General features: G+C 39.9%; 1 protein-coding gene across 1 annotated transcript in view; it reads left to right on the top strand.

Moving 5' to 3' along the window:
• Window positions 1-20,464, top strand: part of LOC149289196 (uncharacterized) — a 68,889-nt gene that overhangs the window by 25,689 nt on the left and 22,736 nt on the right. Inside the window, exons 16-22 of the mRNA XM_089490863.1 lie at window positions 469-678; window positions 766-968; window positions 1,723-1,831; window positions 2,439-2,587; window positions 4,315-4,382; window positions 5,038-5,057; window positions 7,880-8,117. Coding sequence (XP_089346989.1) covers window positions 469-678; window positions 766-968; window positions 1,723-1,831; window positions 2,439-2,587; window positions 4,315-4,382; window positions 5,038-5,057; window positions 7,880-8,117 — 997 coding nt within the window. The remainder of the gene's footprint in view (window positions 1-468; window positions 679-765; window positions 969-1,722; window positions 1,832-2,438; window positions 2,588-4,314; window positions 4,383-5,037; window positions 5,058-7,879; window positions 8,118-20,464) is intronic.

The following is a 20,464-nucleotide window of genomic DNA, read 5'->3' as shown; positions in this document are numbered from 1 at the left end:
TTGTTCATGTAGTAACCCTAATTATGGCAGCCCACCCTCACTGGATAACCAAGAACAATAGGTTATAACTAGAAAACCTAGGAGTAGGGACAGCTTTGAGTAATTATGGTCAGCTTTGTGATAGATTGGAGAAGTAATCATGTATTTCTGGTCATATTTTGTGATCCATGCTACTATTTGGGAATACACTGCGAATCCATGTGATATTCGCAAGAAAATCAAGCTCATTTATAACGCAGCTATATTCCCCCAAATGCACACAGACTGGAGATCTGTATTGTAACAGGAACTATGATTTATTGTGATTTTAGTAATAGTACAAGATAATTCTTGTTAAATGTGAACAGCAAATCATCATTTTTTTATTACATGATTTTTTGCTTGTAATGCGTCTGTATATGTGTGTTTATTGTTATATTCTTATGTGCTCTCGGTCAATTTTAACAAAAATCTACACATATTTTCCAGCATCTTACCTCTGAGCAGTCCTACAAGTCTCGGATAAATTCCCTGGCAAAAGCAATATCACGAATGGAGGAAGAGCTCCAGCAGATGAAAGGCGAGAAGGCTTCAGTGCTCAGTGACTTGGCCTCAACACGAGAACTTTGCGTTAAGCTGGACTCGGGAAAAGAGTTTTTAAACCGCCAGCTCTGCTCTAAAACCCAGGACATGGAAAGGGTATGGAAATTCTAGCTCATGTGAAAGTACTGTAGGGCTCTAGGTTTACTTGTGTAGTAAGCATGCCTTTTTCTGTGTTGTTTGCAGCTTCAGCGTGAACTAGAAACATCGCGTTCGGAGACAGAACTTTTGAGGAAGCAGTTGGCCAGCGAGCGAATATCCATAAAGAATCTGGAATCTTTGTTGGCGTCTAATCAGGAAAAAGAATACCAGACGCACTTACGGGCCGAGGAGCTGGGCTCTGAACTTCAGCTTCTTACAGAAAAACTCATTTTGGCAGAGAGCAAACTGTAAGTAAAACTTTTAACTATAGATGATATTCGTTCTCCTGCCATATCATACGAGTATATTTAGATATGGTGTTTAGTGGACCATGTAGGCAGCTTATGTATCCCTCCTATCTCCAATAGCAAGGCATTTTCACACGGCCAGTCATGTAAAAAGAGTACTTACTACTGGTCAAACTCTTAGTGAATCAGGAGACTTACTTAACAATGCTCAATAGCTGCTGAGTGCAGCTTGACACAACTTACTGGGGATCTAAAAGTTCAAAATACACAGCTCAGGTTGACATCAAGTTCATAGAAATCATAGTTTATTTAAATTTTTTAATACATCAAATTTGTATAATTTGAAGGAAACCTCTAAATACATAAAATGATTTTTTTTTAAATCAGGAGAGAAGTTTATATCAACGCAGAAGAAATGTTAGAACAATCTCAAACTAGAGGGTTCAGAGGCTTTTTAGATGTCATTTTAGGAAGTTTTACTTTAATGAAGAGGGTACTGGATAAGTGGAGCAGCCTCACAGCAGAAGTGCTAGAAGTTTGAACTTGCATGGTATAGACATGAAGCTAAGCTGATTCCAATGACTTGTTAAATGGGCCGAATGATTCTTATCTGCTATCGTTTTCTATGTTCCTTTAGGATGGGAGCGTTAGTTAGCTACAAGCAGCGGTTTTTTTTAACCATAGGTGATAAAGTAATTAAAAGGCAGGTTTTTTGCATTAAAGTGAAGAATTACTTTTTTTCTCTCAATTTAAGTGAAACCCAGAGTCGAGAATCCTCCCAGCTGAGGAATAGAATAACGCAGCAGGACACCGAACTTGAAATCACGAGAAGACACCTGTCAACAGAACAGTTTGAAAGGCAAGTGTATGTGAACTTTATTTACTTCACACCATGAGTGTTTCATGATGAGATGTCTGAATTCAATGCCTTTCGGTCAGGTTTGTTATACTGATTCTGGATGTTCTGTTCACGACTGACAGACTACAGTGAAATCTCAGTGTTTCCCACCCTTTACTCTGTCTCTCCAAATTGTTCTTAAAACATGTCATCTCTATAGAGAGAGAAAAGAACATTTTATTCTCTCAAAAGGGATACAATATCCGCATGAACATAGCACCTGATTAAATATACAAATATTCTAAAATTCTTTTTATCAGTGTTAATACGTTCAATATATTTCAAGTTCTGTCTCTGAACGTGATGTTTCTAGTTCCCTCTGAAGCTGCAAACGATACAGGAAAAGACATGCTTATTACATGACTAAACCTAAGAACACACAGTACTTTTATCGGAACTACAATTTCCATACCCTTTCCATTAGAGCAGAGCTGACGGTTTTAAAGCTCTTTTCCTGAGTCGACTTTAATGTGTTGAGGCCAGGTCGTAGAGCACGGATGCCTTCTCAGCTTTAATCTGTTGGATCTCTTCCATTTGTGATAATAAATGTTGCTTTGTTTGTCCTTAGGGAGCGTGCAGTGAAGGAGCTTCGACGTCAAACATATCCACACCAGGCAAGTTCTTCCTTGAGAAGTTCTCTAAGTCCTTCAAGAGCATCACCGAATCACTTTTTCCGGTCCCCTGAGCGTCTCTCTAGATCTCCTGCGAGAAACATAGAAAGGTACGTAGGCATGTATTGGTTGCACACAAAAGTACCCAAGGTCTCATAGATAATACCTCAAATAACGTACAATATTCTGAAGAAAAAAAACCAGTAGGAAACATGTACAGTATTCTACTTAATAAGCCTGTGTAAACGTATAGATTTACTCTACATACCCTGCCGCATTGCATTGTTTTCTATTCATTGCAAGGTAGATTTTTAGCGCTTGCCGTATAGAAGTCATGGCCGCAATTTGGGGATGAGGCAGGAAGTAGAGTCAAAAGTCATGCGTTTTCAAACATCATTAACGTCAGTTCTGATTTACATGGAGTCACTGAATCGAGACCTTTTGTTTTTCTGTCCGCATAGAACATTTGCAATTTGTCCGTACTAATAATGTTGTCTAATTCCCGTCCTCTTTTCTTGTCTTGCAGGAGTTCATTCTTCAGAGACTTCTAGAACAGACACAAGATAACGTTTGGCTTAAAATCATCATGAAGAAGCAGGCTTAAAATTCACTAGCATTCTTAATGAAGCTGGAAACAGTTTTGTGAAACAATTGATATTATGACAACAATGAGATCAACTTTTTGGTTCTTTTTAATTCTGTTGGTGTCTACAGTACTACCCAGTGATGTATTTAGGACTAGGCCCCGCAAAACCCAGGGGGGGTCCTGTCTTGGATGACCAGACCCCTGGTGCGTTTCCCTGGCACACCCTCCATAATATGCTTTAAAAGGTGCCTTTGAGTCAGAGTGCCGGCACTCTGACATCATATGCGATGCTCCTCAGATGACATCGTGGCCGGGGGCGCTGCCCTGGGTCAGGCCCACGATAAATACCTCACTGGTACTACCCCAAGCAGTAGTAACGGGAAGAAATTCTAGCATTCACCCTGTGTTGTCATGCATATATATTAATAGAGAGAATATATCTCATGTAAATTCAATAAATTTTACTGAAGTGCATTGAATCTTATTTACTACCTACACATCGTTTATACAACCTATCCAACCAGTGCTTATCGGATCTACAGATTTATATCAGTACATCAATCTATATTCAAAACATCACAATAAATACAAATTATGCATATACAGTAAAAAAAAAATATTTCTAATATAGTATAAAGTACCTTCTATCAACTACCAGGGCTAAGATTTGGGATGGACCATGCAGAAATAAATCTTTTATATTTTAACAAAATATATATAGTGAAGCCTTCTATATATCAGCAGCATTTACCATGATGATGAAATGATTACATTTCTATTACTTTTTGGGACCACCTATGTAGGATTTTAATCACTATATCATTTATTAATTGGCGTATTAAATATATATATATATATATATATTTTTTTTTTATACAAGACTCCAAGCATCAAAATAGGTTTTTAAAAAAAAAAATAATGTATTTAGCAACTACAATTTAAGCAGCGCTTTACATACTTTGTGGCAATACTCAGGGTAAAAGAGAGAAACCAGTTCATAAGGTAAAGATTGCCCTGCTTACAAGCTAACAAACAATCTATATAGCTTAGAAGGCAAAATGAACATTTCAATTATATTATAATTTATCGTTTCCTTTAATACATTTATCCCTTTGAAATGCCTCAAATATTTGTTGTGGCAAATTTTGTTTTTGTGTGGGATGCGGGGAGTGTTCCATATTAATGAATTGTGTGACTATTACTTTATTAAATTAATGTTTTATTGATGTTTTTTAATTCATTGTTTACAAGGTTTTATAAGCTAAATGAGCATTTCAATGAGAAGACTGAAAAGTTGTCATCAAAACACGCTCCAAAAAGTAAAAAACCTGATTTCAGAAAGAAAAAAAAAAGCAAATTTTTTAATGGTTATTGTCATTTTTATTTCCTTTTTGTGGTTTTGAAGTTCTGTATTTTATACTGATTGTATTGTTTTGTTACAGATATTTATAAATAAACATTTATATTTTGGATGCAATGGTGGTTTGTTTTAATATTGTTTGTACATTTTTTTTTTTCACAGTATGAATACATTTGCTTTCCTTTCAGTAATAGGACTATCTGGTTTAATTGTCATATTGTTAAATACAGTTAATAAATAAATTAGCAGAAATTTATTAAACGGCATACTATTTTTACTGAAATACTTACATTTTGGGAATTTTTTGATAATACCCCCCCCGTGCTTTTGAGCAGTGTTTCTGTATGAACCGCATTGCTCAATTAAAAGACAGCCTTGATTACAAGACGACCCCCCAAGATCCCAAACTTTGGGAAAAATGAAAGAAAAAAGAAAAGGCCTGGATACAAGATGACCCTATTGGAGGAAACATCAAAACTCTCTCACGCTAATATTCTCTCGCATCAACATTTATTCTCTCGCATTGTTTGCCAATGTCTCCCTACCTTCTCCGCCCTAAGCTTTGGTGTCCCTGTCTCTTTTTCATCAGCTTCATTTCTTCTCCTGCCTTCCAGGTATCCGCTCCATTATCCAGGTACTTCCACAAAAGGAGCTAAGCCTTCATGGACATCATCTTCCCCCATTGAAGGAACAGGGGAGCGGCTGTCCTCATGGTGGTCTGCCCTTTTGCAGATGGATATAAGGAGAAAGACGAGCCTTTCTTCACCTCTCTCCGCAAATCTATCTGCAATATTGTGGCCTCTTTGGGTCCTTCCACAAAAGGGGGGAACCACCATGGGGACAGCCGCTCCCCTGTTCCTTCAATCAGTGGAGGGTGTGTGAGAAGGCACTGGCCTTTTGCAGAAGTACTTGGATAACAGAACTGATACTGGAAGGAAGTCTGATGGACAAGGGAGGTTGGGGTCACTAATGTATATTATGTGACCCCACTAGGAGAATGCAAGTTGCAGGGGAGACAGGACTCATCAAGGTAATATGGTGAATAGTGTGTGAGTGTGTATGTATACCGTATTTGCTCGATTATAAGACGAGGTTTTTTCCAGAGCAAATGCTCTGAAAAATACCCCTCGTCTTATAATCAGGGTCGTCTTATAATCAGACCTCAAATAGGTCTGATTATGAGACTAAGATCCAGATCCCCTGCAGCGATGCAGGGGCCCTGGATCCTCCTGTGTTATGCCCCCCCAACTTACCGGTGCTTCTGAGTCCCCGGTGCTTAGTCCGGGCTGCGTGTAGATCCTCCAATCGCGTAGAGCTCTACACGCTTCCCGGACTAAGACTTATTCCTGGCAGCGTGTAGAGCTCTACGCGATTCGCGTGGAGCTCTACATGCTGCTCGGACTAAGCACCGAGGACTCAGATGCAGGGGACCTGGATCCTCCTGTGTTATGCGCCCCCCCCCCAAGATAGAAGCACCGATAAGTTTGGAGGAGGGAGGGGGAGGGAGTGTTAAATGGGGGGGTGTAAGGCATTTCTGGAGGGAGAGTGCTCTGTGAAATGACTTTTAACCCCTTTAATGCCACTCTGCCTCCAGAAATGCCTTTTACCTCCCTATATGCCACTCTGCCTCATAATATGCCTTTTAACCCCCTAAATGCCATATAGTGGCATATAGGGGTATAAGGCATTTCTGGAGGCAGAGTGGCACATAGGGGGTCAAAAGGCATATCATGGGGCACAGTGGCATATAGAGGGTTAAAAGGCATATCATGGGGCACAGTGGCATTTAGAGGATTAAAATGCATATCATGGGGCACAGTAGCATATATGGGGTATAAGGCATTTCTGTGCATAACTGGGGGGGGCAGGTTGAAAAAAAAAAAAGGAAATAAAAACAAAATATTTTTCTCAATCATAGCTTTTATTACCAAACAATTGTTCACATAGTTTACATGAATTAACATCTACTGGTAAAACTTTTTTCCTATAGGGTCGTCTTATATTCAGGCTTTTTCTTTTTTTCATAAGTTAATATTCAGATTTTGGGGGGCCGTCTTATAATCGAGCATATACGGTATATAAGTGTTAGTCAGTGTGTGTGTGTCGGTATGTAGTGTTAAAGTTTGTGTATTGTGTTAGCATGTTGCAAAGTGTATGTTACTGTAAGGTGCTAGTGTTTGTGAGCATATAGTGTTACACAGTGTAAGAATGTATTAGTGTATGGTGTTAGCATGAGTGTGTGTGTGGCTGTCGGTGTATGCCTGGGGAGAGCCTAGGTTTAGTGGCACCTAGGAGACACATCACACTGTATTCCCATAAAGTATAAGCAAATACAACATTTGTTTCAACCAACCAGAGCAGAATGTCAACTATATTTGTTACTTATATAAAAGCATTAAAATGTCATCTAGCTTGCTTTAAAATGTGGTCATCTGTTACCATCTCGCTCCCTGAGGCTGATTACTATGTAGTGTGTGGACTCCAAGCTTCATCCGGCAGCAGAAATAGCTCACTTTCCACCTGTCAAATAGAGAAATGGGAAGAAACAAGTACAGAGGGAGACATCCTGAGGTGTCTCAATTACTTTGCAGTTGCATGTATATATGTGCTAGTTCCAATTGTCGTGACGTCATGCAGATGCAGTTACCGGAACTTCACAATTAACGAAGCGGTTTGTTTCCCGTGTCTCCAGCGGCAGCGTACCTGGATAGGGAGCTCCTGCCCACACCGTGGCTTTAGCTGTGATAGGAGGGTGCTGTCCCCGCCTGGAGCCGGAGCCTGCGTGCAGTCCGGTCTCGAGCCTTGCAGCCGCACAGAGTCCCTGCTGGTCAGGGAGTCCTCTCCCATGGAACGTCACTCCTGGCGGACTTCACTCAGGACGGATCTCCTTACCGCTCGCAGGTGAGGAGCTACAGCATTTCTTTGCGCTCAGCGGAATAACACGCTCCCGGTACACTGAGATACTTCACATCAGATCGTAAGTGGAATAAAACAATCCCCGCTAAAAGTTTCTTTAAAAGTATCTTTCTCGCTCCTCATCAGTTCCGATCCAGCCTGTTTGGGAACCTGTAACGATCGCCTCCCCATGATTTCTGAGGTGAAATGTTTTATCCTTATGCTATAGATCTGTACAGATAGATACAGGGTTCATACATTTGTAACAATTGGCTTTAACCCTGCAGGTACCAGAGGTATCTTAGTACTTGGTACTCCAAGACTGCGCAGTACATTTATTTATATTGCACATAAAACGTCCATATATCAACTGTACTGTCTATAATTTTATGAAGGCATTTATTTGAGCTAACAGATGTTTTTTAACATTTTACTTCATCTCTAAATATACACCATTCTACACATAGATACACCCTCGGGATTCAGGGTGCGATGTGCTCGGCAGCCACTTTAAATTTGTATGTGTGCTCTTACAGATATGTTGTACATGCCATTTAATAGGTTATGTTAGATTCATGTACGCTATATGGCTACCTGTTGCCTATGCCTAGTAGTCCAGTGGCTCCTCCCAAGTTGGATCCAGTGGCTCCTCCCAAGTTGGATCCAGTGGCTCCTCCCAAGTTGGATCCAGTGGCTCCTCCCAAGTTGGATCCAGTGGCTCCTCCCAAGTTGGATCCAGTGGCTCCTCCCAAGTTGGATCCAGTGGCTCCTCCCAAGTTGGATCCAGTGTCAGACAGGAGTATTTGTAGTGGTGACCACAGAACCCTTGGTATTGTAGGACTCACATACTCTTGTTTGGGGCCTATGGGTGCCATATGATACATATTTGGGGTATAGACTATGACTCCCCCCCCATCTTTGAGATCCCAGCGCAGAAGTGAAATGCTTTTTCCATGGTTAATAGATCCTCTGTTGCATATAAATAAAACAGAACCGAGGACACTCCTTCTTAAGTACAAGTTCTCAGTAGCCATAAACACATTTTGTGTATGTCACCGTTATTTACTTAAGATTAACCTGCCTGAGCTCTCAGACTGAGGAATTATTTGAGGTCGGACTGGGGCCAAGCAGGAAACAATGCGGGTTTGACGTTAGTCGCAATGCTGTCTTGAGTTCCACTGGAAACCTTAGTAAATGTTTGTCGTGCTTTGGCTGCTGATGCCGTCCTCGTCGCCGCTTAACGCCAAAGTGTTTTTCACTTCTTTAACAAATAACCGTATTTCACAATATGTGTATCTTACGTTAAAAACATGAGCTAAGCAGCCAAGGCTGCTCTTGTTCATATCACCTGTAGTCACTATGGGATTACCTGACGTTAACCTATCCCTGGGGTAATTTGTTACCATGGTAACCGCTGTGTAATTGATGTACTAGATACAGGGCTGAACAAATCCAGACCTCGAGGGCCACAAACGGAATCCTGTGTTTCCGAGTCTGAAAACAAGAGGTTTTAATGTTTTGGGTTTTTTTTATTATTATTTTTTTTTTAGATGTCTTTCCTCAGTCTGGGATATCCCAAAAATTGTGGCCCAATTGTGGCCCTAGAGGACTGGAGTCGCACAGGAAAATATTGAATGCTAGTCCATGCTGTGAATGTACGTGGTTTAAGGAATATGATATAGTACAGAAATTTGATATCTGTGGGATATCTTTATACTCTGAGCATAAAGTAGGTAGTGCATACTGAATATACAGTCACGTTGCGTGAATCAGGGTTTGGTATGATTATAGGAGTCATGTAAGGCTCGATGTAGGGGTATAGTGGTGTATTTACAGAATATTAAATATTTACTATGTGTATGTAGTCTGTCTGTTACAGTTCTTGTTAGTATGTGTAATTAAAGCAAGTAACGCAGTTGGCATTTATAAGGTTATAAATGTATACAGTTTAAAGGTGTGTATATTTACAGAACATGGTGACGTCAGCAAGGTGTACGCACATGCTAGGTGCTGCCCAGCACACGCGCTTTCTAGTGTTTGTGATGTGTCCATTTACAGATGAGTAAATTGGACTTATATGTACAGTAATGACACTAAAAGATTTGTACAACATGGTATCTCTGGCATGATTAGACCTTTTGCAGTGCATTAGTACCTGTTATGTTGGGTGGAAAGTTGCACGACGTGAACTGTCTGATAGAGTATGTACTCGTATGTGTGATAATGCTATATGAGGTTGAGTGTATATTTGTTACATACTGTACATTGTTGGTACATGTGAGAATTGGTGTTTGCACTTCATATAATTTCGCATACTGAACAGCTAAGGCAGCAGATGTTGGACATTACACTGAGGCTTGACCCGTATTGCTTTAGCTTTCTTAATGGAACACTGCAGTGACTATATTCACCAGAATACCATCTACACATCATGCCTCCAGATGTCCCTCTTAGCTGTGCACGTTTGGAAACTATGAGATTTTCAAGGGGTCTATCGAGGCCCCCCACCATCAAGCACCAAAAGCCACCCTATTGATTTATATGGGAGCGGATTGCTGCAGTGATTGGCTGGGTAAGAATCCCAAACTGCCAAGAGTGGAAGCGGTGGTACACTGCAGAGTGTTAAGAGAGAGTTTTTGGTGGTGGTGGTGGTGGAGGGGGATGCATATTAAAGTACATACTGAATACTTCAATAGACATTCATTGTTGATACGGCTGTGTCCGGGAAGTAGGGTGTCCCTTTAAATGTTTATATAGTAAGTGTGCTATAGTATTAAAATATCATACACATGATATTCCACCAATCATGTGTTGGCTTTACTATGTTCTTATCTAGCCACACCAGTTAGATTAATGGGAAACTAATTGGGTCCCAGCCATAATGGGTACAATGGGTTCTGATGGTATGTGTCCTTGGAGACCAGAACCAAACGAAGTGTACTGTGGTCGAGAGCATTGTGTGTAGCTGGAGTCAACCTGCATTGCAATTGTACTGTGGGGTACTCCAGGGAACCATATAACCTACTGATAAGCTTACAATGTACTGTAGGGTATTCTGCGGGTACATAACACCCATAGCGTAGAAAATGGCTTGGCTTCAATATTATTGTCACATTCCCTTATGTTCATCAGTAGGGATACAGGTAGAGGTAAAGCTATGATAAATACCAAGCATGTGACAACAATTTAAAGAACACATAAACCAAAGCCAAAATAAATAAAGACCGAGCAGAAATTAGAAGAGCAAACTTACATTTTACTACACAAACAAAAAAAAAAGTTTCTTCACTAGAGAAGTAATTAACTGAAAAAGAATAAGAATTCTCAAACTCTAAGTGAAGATCCTTTTAGTTTTCCATGTCAAGTGTCCTTAAGATAACGCTGATGGCACAGATTGATTTAATCAAAGAAATGACTCGAGGTACTTCCATGTCAGTTTGAAACCTTTGTGTAGTATAAAGGGCAGGTGTACGTTTCTGTAGGAGTCAGCGTTGTAGTAGGCGTTCAGCGATGCACAGTGAGGCTAACGTAAGAAAGTTGAGTCGCTAGTTCAAAGTTCAAAGACTAAAGAATGATCCAGTGTTAATCTCCTCCGACCAGTCTTTATGCCACGGTATTAGAAAGAGCTGCAGTCGGCAGCAGCTAGATCTTTATGCAAATCTCCACACACAAAAAGAAGCAAGTGTTTCACCAGCGCACCTCATTCTCTTATATCTATGGAGACATCCGATGAAGTAAAAATAGCCACTAGGCTTAATCACAGTGCAGGGTTACATTTGCACAAGCATAAGATTTTTGCCCATACCCACTACTAAAAATTAGAGGGAACATTGATCCCAGCTCCTTTGCCTTGCAGAAAATGCTTGCGCACACACATGCACTTTACCTCCAAGCAGCTCCAGAGCTGGCTGGTAGAAGATTTTCAGGGGGACCTACATAATGAGGCTGTAATGTGGACTCTCCTACGATACATCTTTGGAGAAAGGGATATAACTTGTACGTAGGTTGAAAATGTTGCCTTGTACTTTTGGTGGCGTCTCCATGCACCCCTCACCAAAGCATGGGTGGACTTAAGCAAATGTTTTAGAATGCAGAGAAGTACAACCTATGTTTGTAAAGATGTGGAAATTGTTCTTCTCAAAGAGCTTTGCTAGGCATAGGTCTCTCATTCACTGCATTTCATGCAGGACTTTACAGTACGGAGCAGTGGAATTTTTGTAAAGTACCGAATCGTAGCCAGTTGTGCTAAGGGAATAGATCTTTGTTCCTTCAACTAGGACTCTGCAGTGACCTGTCCATGCCATAGCCTACCAAACAAGCTGTGGTGCCATCAATTAATGGGGATCATGACAAAGCATCCCTGTACAGTGCCATTAGCCTGTCTCTTTCCCAGTTTTATTCATGCTGTTTTTATACATGTATGGCTAAGAACATTGCGACATAGACACACTGTGGGGGGAACAAGGTGGCTGGGAGATTTAAGTGTTTAAAGAACAGTCAATAAAAAAGGTTACTGATTATATATAATCTGATATATAATTGCTTTTTGTAATAATCAATTTTTTTCATTATGTCATGCCTTCAAATGAAGTAGACAGATCATACAGTATACTAACTAACATTGGACAGCTAATAATGCAGACAAATAACTATGTAAGCATATACCTGTGATCCTGGATCAAATGGTACATTTTGCTTGCGCAGCATACCTTTTTTGATTTATAAACTACATGTTTTCTGACACCTTGGATGTAGATGTTGGACACAGGATTGACTGGTGCTCCATCCCATCTTTTTTTAAGGTGGAGAAAAGCTATATATGAAGCATCTTAGTGGGGTAAAAGTGTTCTGTATTAGCTTATTCCAAACATGCTTGAGTAACCCACCCGGGCCCTGTAGAAAGAGGACTTCCTAGTGATCCCTTTACAGACTGTGTTCCCCTGCCCTCTATTTATACGAGGATTAAAATGTTTCCACGCTTGTCTGATCTGCTTATGGATGATGTACTTTGGATTGTTATCCATTGCAGGAATCTGAACCGACTTCAGAAGTAGTTCCATTGACTGTATTTTGTCACGTGGACAAAAAATACACCAGAAAATCTTAAATATTTAACCATGTCAATTGTACCCGCTCCCTCTGGAGCTAGTCCTTCTTTAATGGGTTTCTAATAAAATAGGATAAGGTTTGCATGGAAAGTGTAATGTGTAGGTACCACAGATCTAGATTAGAAAAAAACAGCAGTCTCTTATTGACGAGGAATGTTATCAAAGGTCATGTTCAATACACTGTAAATTAACTGTTAAAATACAGAATGTGTTGTGAGTATCCGATATGGAATAATTCTACTTTACTGTATAGAAATTTGTGATGAATCATTCTCATGAATATGTCCTTTTTGTTTCTAATGGATTGTTGTAAGTAATTAACTTTACAGTTTTAATACGCTAAACTATGTAATACATAGAATTCTGTTGGTGGACCAAACGTATAAATATGACCTTTTAGTGCTTTGCTTACTAAGCCCATGGTATGACTTAACGATTGCTGTACGCCAGCGGAACCCATCCAACTTGAGAGCTGGAGCAGTTTAGCCATGAAGAATGGGCCAAAATCCCAGTGGCTAGATGTACCAAGCTTAAAGAGACGCACCCCAAGAGACCTGCAGCTGTAATTGCTGCAAAAGGTGGCTCTACAAAAGTATTGTTTCACAATAAAAAAAATATTTAGCATTTTCAAAGAGGTAGGCATGTTGTGTAAATCAAATGATACAGACCCGCAACAAATCCATTTTTAATTCCAGGTTCCAATGCAACAAAATAGGAAAGCTGCCAAGGTGGGTGAATACGTTTGCAAGGCACTGTACAATTGGAGAACCAGTGACCTAGTGCCATAGGTGCAGTTTTAACTGAGAAATAGGTAATTCTGTGTTACCATGGCAACTAAATCTCCGCTTTCACTGCTGGTATCCTATCTCTTGGACTTACCTTGGTAATATGTTTAATGCAAAGCTGTGCAATGTAAACAAATTACACTGGGTCATGTTATCTACCGGAAACCTAATCTGTTTTGCTAATCTGTCAGTATGTGGGCAAGCTGGCTATTTTTAGACGCTCCTGCGGGCTCAGCGATATCCCGGAGACAGACACACCATCAGCAAACATTTTACTTGGGATGGGGAAAGGTTTCAGGGATCAGAAAACGGGGAAAGAGAGAGACTGTGTGTGTATATGTTTACTTAACAGGTGTGCAAAAATTTTGATTGTTTTAGACCCAATAAGATTAGATTCCAGCCCTAAACTAGGAGCCAAGCTGCAAGTATAATGATCAAATAAGAAGAAAGGCCAATACATTTAAGAAACTAAGTAACAATTTCCGATTGGCATGTGAAGCGCTACTCAGGCAAGCTCCCAAAAACTCTACTCTTATGACTCGTTACTAGAAGTGGCCGCGAGCCGCGGCCGCGCTTCTAATGAAGGTCTGGGATGTGAAGAAGCATTGGGTTAATTGATTTTTTTGATTGGATTCATTCTAATTCCCTTTTGCTTTAGCACTCCCTTGGGTTAAATGATTCAGATAAATGATCGGTAAGGTATTCATAACAATACCAGCATACAGGTGTGGGAGCCACAAAGAAGGCAGCTTTGTTTGAGCTGTAATCAGCGGGTGTGGATTAGTTCTAGTGCATGTGTTGCCATATCAGAAGATTTACTTTACCCTTTCATGGCCAAAAGAGCAAAATAAAATGAATGATGTTGAAAAGTGTTCTCCCACTTGCAAACGGCAGCATGAAAAGAAAGTGTTCCATCTAACGGGAATAGACCGGCACGTAAAATAAAGAGCCTTCTTATTCTCACCTTAGAGGTATTTAGTATAGGAATAGATTTCTGTGGGTCTAGCATTTGCTCTATGTGTCTTTTTTGTGGTCGGTTGCTTCATTTAGTAAAAAATCTGGCATTCCTTTGTGCGCCATTGAATAGGCAGATCACATCTCGCGGACTTTAGCCTGGGCTAGGACTGGCTTCGGTCTAATTTCATCTTGCCGTATGACACTGCATTCCATGCAGTTCTATAGGAGAGATAAAACGTAAATAACTATCTACAGCGTGCTTGTTTTTGATACCCATTTACTCTTTAGTTTCCGTCTTGCAGGTTCACTGACGATGCTTTGCGTTCAGGCTTGTCTGACCCTGCTCAGAGGCTGTATTTACATCTATTTTTAAGTAATATATTCACTGATCATCAATGCACAGACAGGGAATCCCTTAATAAAAATAATTGATCCCCAACAATATGGCATGGGTGGTTTGTCTATTGTTGCGCTGGACAGTTATTAGGTCAGTTATATCTGCTTTATCCTATTGGAGTTACGGACAAGGTTGTTGCTTTGCATTAATCTGAAGGTATCATCCCTTCTTGGACGGACTGTGTGTGAGAGATCTAATGTAAACCTTCTCAACCAAGAGGGGATAATCCAACAGATATTATAAAGACGTAATCTAATTAGGTTAAGAGATTATGCATACATTTTGTATACTGTTCATAATGTAGCGGGATACTGCCATACTTAATCTTACATGTCTATACCAGCTATTTTAGTAATTGTAAAATCATGTATAAAAGCAAAAATAACACATTTCAATTTTTTCAAATCCATGGAACAATTGTACATGCCAGAACACCTTAAAACTCCATTCCAACTTTTTTCCAATTTAAAGTTTATTAATGTTCAAGAGCAACGGTGGTAGATTACTCAATATATTCGTAGCACTAGCCGGTGTACACATGATGTACGAAGATGAGGAAAAAAACCCCCCACAAACCAAGGAAAATGTACAAGGACTGGGACAAATTTACCTGAGATGCAGCTGAGAAGCCCACCGTCCCTGTTGCGGCACTATTGCAGCAATAAAAGCACAATAAAGTAGCCCGTGAAGAACAAATCGGGAACTGTGAATTATGCTATTTCATGTAGTATACCTTTATACTCTGCTCCCCCAGGCATTGATACCAGGAGGAAATCAAATATAAGCATAATGACAAATAACCCACGTAACCCTTTAATGTATGTAGGGAAGGGCCCTCAATCCTAGCGGACATCTTCTTGTATCTTCGGTCAATCTCCACAATAGTCACCACATGACTCTAGGTAGATTGTGAAAAAATTCCTTTTGGTCCATGTGCCCAAGTCTGTTAAATTTTATTTGGTGTGAAATATTTCGAGACCCCTTTCGTAGCTAAGAGTGCATCATTATTCACCCGGAAAAGGTAATTGTAGTTCCCTTTCCCATGTAAGGTCATCTGATAGAATGAGAAACGTGAGGATGTCACAGGGGGGACCATGAAGAATGCTACTAATGATTGATTCTTAATGGAGTTTGTCATCTTTGGTCAGGAACCTTATGTCGGGAAAGAGCTTTTGGTGGTTTATTCTCATTTGTAGCCACAACTGTCTTCCTTTTTGTTTGTGTAAACCACTCGCCTCCATGTTTCAATCTCTTTTTACATGAATGAGATCTGGGGCAGGTCTCTGGTGATCTGGTATATAGTAGAAGAGAGACCTGTATATACTTTGGCTAATCTCCCATTGCATTTTTCAGCAAACTAGTACATGGTGCCATTTGACCCCTATTATCGAGAGGAAAAAGGCTTTCAGGGTCTGCGATTAGAAGGCTTGAGATGAACCTTTTCCTTTACACTGTATGCTTGCATGCGTCTAATTGTTTCATTGGAATCGAGGAGAAAAAAAGCATGTACTTGGAATGCCATGGCATAGTAGACCTTGGGATACTCTGTATAGATGACCTTTTAACTCCTTGTTGAATGTGTTTATTGCTTCATGTTTCAAACTGAGTGTACTTTGACCCTCTCTATTAAGCCAGGCTGAAGTTTTTATTTTTCCATTAATAATGATGATTATAAAGTTCCAAAAGGCTGCCCTGCAATCTGTGTTCTTTGCATGTGTATATGTATACATGGTATTGTATGGTGAACAGAAATCTCGATTTTGTTTGCATTGGATCAATATCTAGCCCCCCAACCGGTCTTTTTACCTCATTACTAAAAATGGCTTCTAGTATGACAAGCTTATTAACTGTTTGTCTTATGACCAAAATCAGTCTTTTCAACTGCATTTTTGATACTGTATATTTAGGTATTTTTGATTAGATAGATACCCAAAAGAAGATATTTACAGATACAAACACTTTGGAAAGAAGTAGAACATTTAGAGAATTGGGAAATGATGCTGGCGATCCTTCTCACATCTGAAAATAATTTAAAGGCAGAAGGTGAGATTCGGAGACAATTATAATATATTATCACTAGCGCTACTAGTTTCTCCCCGACTCTAAAATGAAAAAGGACCCCTGTGTTCTAAATCAGCTCCTACTGTAGATAAAAAAAACCAACCCATATTATTCCAACAGGTAACTGACACTAAGGACTGCTCATATATTTTTTATAACAATTTGTTATTTCAGATTTTTTTGGGCATTATTCTATTTAACAACTGCAGTTGAGAGACCTGAGTGCCGGGGCTATTTGTGGTATTTTAACGTTCCTTATTTCACATACCAATTACTCTCAAATTTGAGTGAACTTGGCAAAGCGGGTTCAAAATACTGTTTTTGCCAGTTAAAAAGAACACTCTTGCAACTTTTTTCTAGACCCTTTTTTATATTTGCTGTCATTTAATGCCTATTATTTTACTACAGTGGAAAGCTAATGTCTCGAATCCCTTTGAGTCCCAGGTATCCATTGTTTTATTTCACAAGAAAGCGAGGCCAGCACATAAGCAGCACTCGTGCTGAGCAACATATACCGAACATGACCAGTCCATAAATCATTTTTATCATCGTCATAACTACAGTAAGCGGTACTTTGTATAGAGATATAAAATTAACATTTACATCTCAATCCCAATGGGATTTAAATGGGGGGGGTTCAGGAAAGGATACTGGACATTTTATTACTTATTTTGCGCTTAAAATCAGTATTCTCTGGACCAACTGCAGCCTTCATGATGTTTTAAGACCATTGAGCACATTGTTATAATGTTACAGCAGTTTATTAACTAAACTAGTTTTAATTTACTGTCTACCATATGTGATCCATGTGCTGATATTCTGTATATGCCCAGTTTGGCCTGATACGATTTAAGGGAAACAGTAGAAGCTCAATTTTAGGTGGGTAGCACAGGGCTCTTTGAGGTAATGGCTCTCAGGGGTATGTGGCCTGAGTTATGACATCATGCTACAATTCAACTGCACTAAATGTTGATTCTGTCTCATCACATCCTGCCTATGTAATACCCTGGCTCCAACCAATTTGGTAATTGCCTAGGGCAGCTGGTGAGTGAGATGCAAGTACTAGTCAGAAATGTCCCCCCCAAAGAGAGAAAGGGGCGCCGAGTGGTTTTCGCTTACCAAGCTGTCAGTACCCGCTCGGCGCCCCTCTCTCCTCTGCGGCGAGTCTTCCTGTTCGGTCTTGGTGCCGGCTTGTAATGCTGAGTGCCGGAAGATTTCCGGCGCTCAGCATTACAAGCCGGCACCGAGACCGAACAGGGAGACTCGCCGCAGGACTGCTGAAAGGTAAGTACAAGGGGGTGGGGGGGCGGCAGGGACGGAGGGAGAGGAAGAGTAGATGGGGGGGGCATTTTAAAATTCGCCCTAGGCGGCATTTTGCCTTGGGCTGGCCCTGCCTGCAACATATTTATTGGTCACATTGCACCTCTGTTCTGCTACTTTGTTGTTTTTGAACCCTCATTACCTTGTGCCCCTTTACTGTCTATACTCTTTTTCTGCTGCCTACTCCACCTCTTAAATAATGTGCCAAACTCTTGCCATGCACTACCATTAGCAGTTTAACGGGAAGGCATGATGTATAATGTGTAGGCCTAACTCATGGGTCAGCGTAACAACACTTGTTCTCTCGTCAGGGAGCCACCAGGACTAACAGACCTGGAGCCAGCCGGACACTAGAGCGGCAAACTGGTACAGGAAAAAGTTCGCTAGACAGTCTCCAGACCCTCTAGAGAACTCTGGCTCCACTTGCAGGTTGAATACAGGTACTGCATTCAACCATGCAAGTCAATGGAGCCCAGCTTTCTAATCACAGTGTGATTAGTAAAAATAAATAAAAAAATAAAATTAATAATAATTAGAAAAAAATAGTAAAACAAACAGTAAAATGTAAACATAATTTCCCACTGATGTCACTATCAGGGGAACCTTCAAGTTTAAAAAGGCAAAAAAATTAAAATATATATATAAAAAATATATTTTTGTGAGCAAGTCCTAAAATTAGCACATTAGCTTAAAACAATTCTCGCATGGAAAGAGTTAAAATACTGGCATATTAAATGCCCATGGGGTGTCTACTTTTAAAAAATTTATGATCTGATGGGGTAAATTGAATTCGCCGGGTTCAACAATGTCCCAATTAACACGGGGGGAAGGATGGCCACACATCTAATTTCCAATTAGAAAAATGCACACGTACCAAATGTGGCCTTTTAGTTCCCCCCAAAAATGACAAACCCATGCATATGGGGTATCACTGTACTCAGGAGATGTTGCTGAACACATATTGGGGTGTTGTGTGACAGCGGCATATACCAGGAGCTGTAAATTCATACATAACATAGGTGTGTGGGGGAAAAATACACACAAAAGAATACTACTGCAAACTTTGAAAAAATTCTGGTGGTGAAATGTGTGCATGCAAAGAGTTAAAATACCAGCGTTTAAAATGCCCTGGTGTGTCTAGCTTTCAAAAATATATGGTTTTGTTGGGCACACTGAAATGGCCCGGCTCAAAGATGTACCAAATAGGGCATGGGCAGTGGATCCCCAAATGCCAAAGTTCAACATTGAAAAATGCGCATGTCCCAAATGTGGCCCTTTTGCCCCCAAACAGCCAGGCAAAATCACTCATGTGAGGTATCGCTGTACTCAGGAGATGTTGCCGAACACATATTGGGGTGTTTTGTGATAGTGACATATACGAGAACCTCTTTATTCATACCTAAAGTAAAATGTGTGTGAAAAACCAAATGCAAAAAAATGACTACCATAAAGTTTGACAAAGGCTGATGGTAGAATTAGTGCTTGGAAAGGGTTAAAATACTAGCATTTGGAATACCCTGGGCTGTATAGTTTTCAAAAATATATGACTTGATGGGGTAAATTGCATTGGCCGGCTTCAAAGATACCAGAAATGGCGCATGGGGGGGAAGAATTACCAGATTTGGAAAAAAATGGCTTTGAAATAGCAAAACGCTACCTGTACATATTGCCCCATAATGTGTAGAAAAAAGCAAAAAAACATAAAAACATTGGGTATTTCTAAACTCAGGACAAATAGTAGAATCTATTTAGCAGGTTTTTTTCATTACCTTTTATAGATGAGTAAAAGATTTTTCAACTAAAAGTTAGAAACAGTCATTTTTTTCTACATTTTTCACCATATTTTATACTTTTTTTAATAGTAAATAATATGATACAATCAAAACAATGTCATCTAAAGAAAACCCTTCTTGTCCTGAAAAAAACAATATATAATGTGTGTGGGTTCAGTAAACGGGAAAGAAGAAAATTTACAGCTAAACACGAGCAGCGCAGAAATGTTAAAACGGCCATTGTCATGAAGGGTACAAAAAGTAAAATCAGCCTTTGTCACGAAGGGGTTAAACTAAATATTCCTAAACAATTCCACTGAAAAACAAAAAAGTACAGCCTGTAAGTCATTTTCTAAATTTAATTTTCATATCCTAAAAGTCATCAAGAGGAAGTTGGCTTTTTATGGATGAACCATAATGTCCTCCTGCTCAGTAAGACGTATCCTCTGTGTGAGAAACGGTGCCAAATTTGAATATTTATAAAACATAAGGAGGATCGTTTGCCGCAACTGAGGTAAGGGATATGTGACTATATTTTTCCTTTTTCAATGTGAGGGCGTCTGGACGCTTTTATTAAATGCAAACTTTTTTTCCATAGCCATTGAAGCATCGACATATATACTTAATACAAGACCATTTAACAGCTTTGCCCTTTAATTTACTATAACAGGCACTGCTGGCAGAAAGCCTGGTAGGCCCTCTCTTTGTTAAACTTCATTGGCAAGCACTTTGTTGGGGCCCTTTGT

Source organism: Sceloporus occidentalis, unplaced genomic scaffold, assembly GCF_023333645.1.
Source record: "Sceloporus occidentalis isolate IW3139 unplaced genomic scaffold, rSceOcc1.0.p SCAF_47, whole genome shotgun sequence".
Taxonomy (NCBI): Eukaryota; Metazoa; Chordata; class Lepidosauria; order Squamata; family Phrynosomatidae; genus Sceloporus; species Sceloporus occidentalis.
Note: the sequence above shows the minus strand (reverse complement) of the source record. Positions and strands in the feature narration are given on the sequence as shown.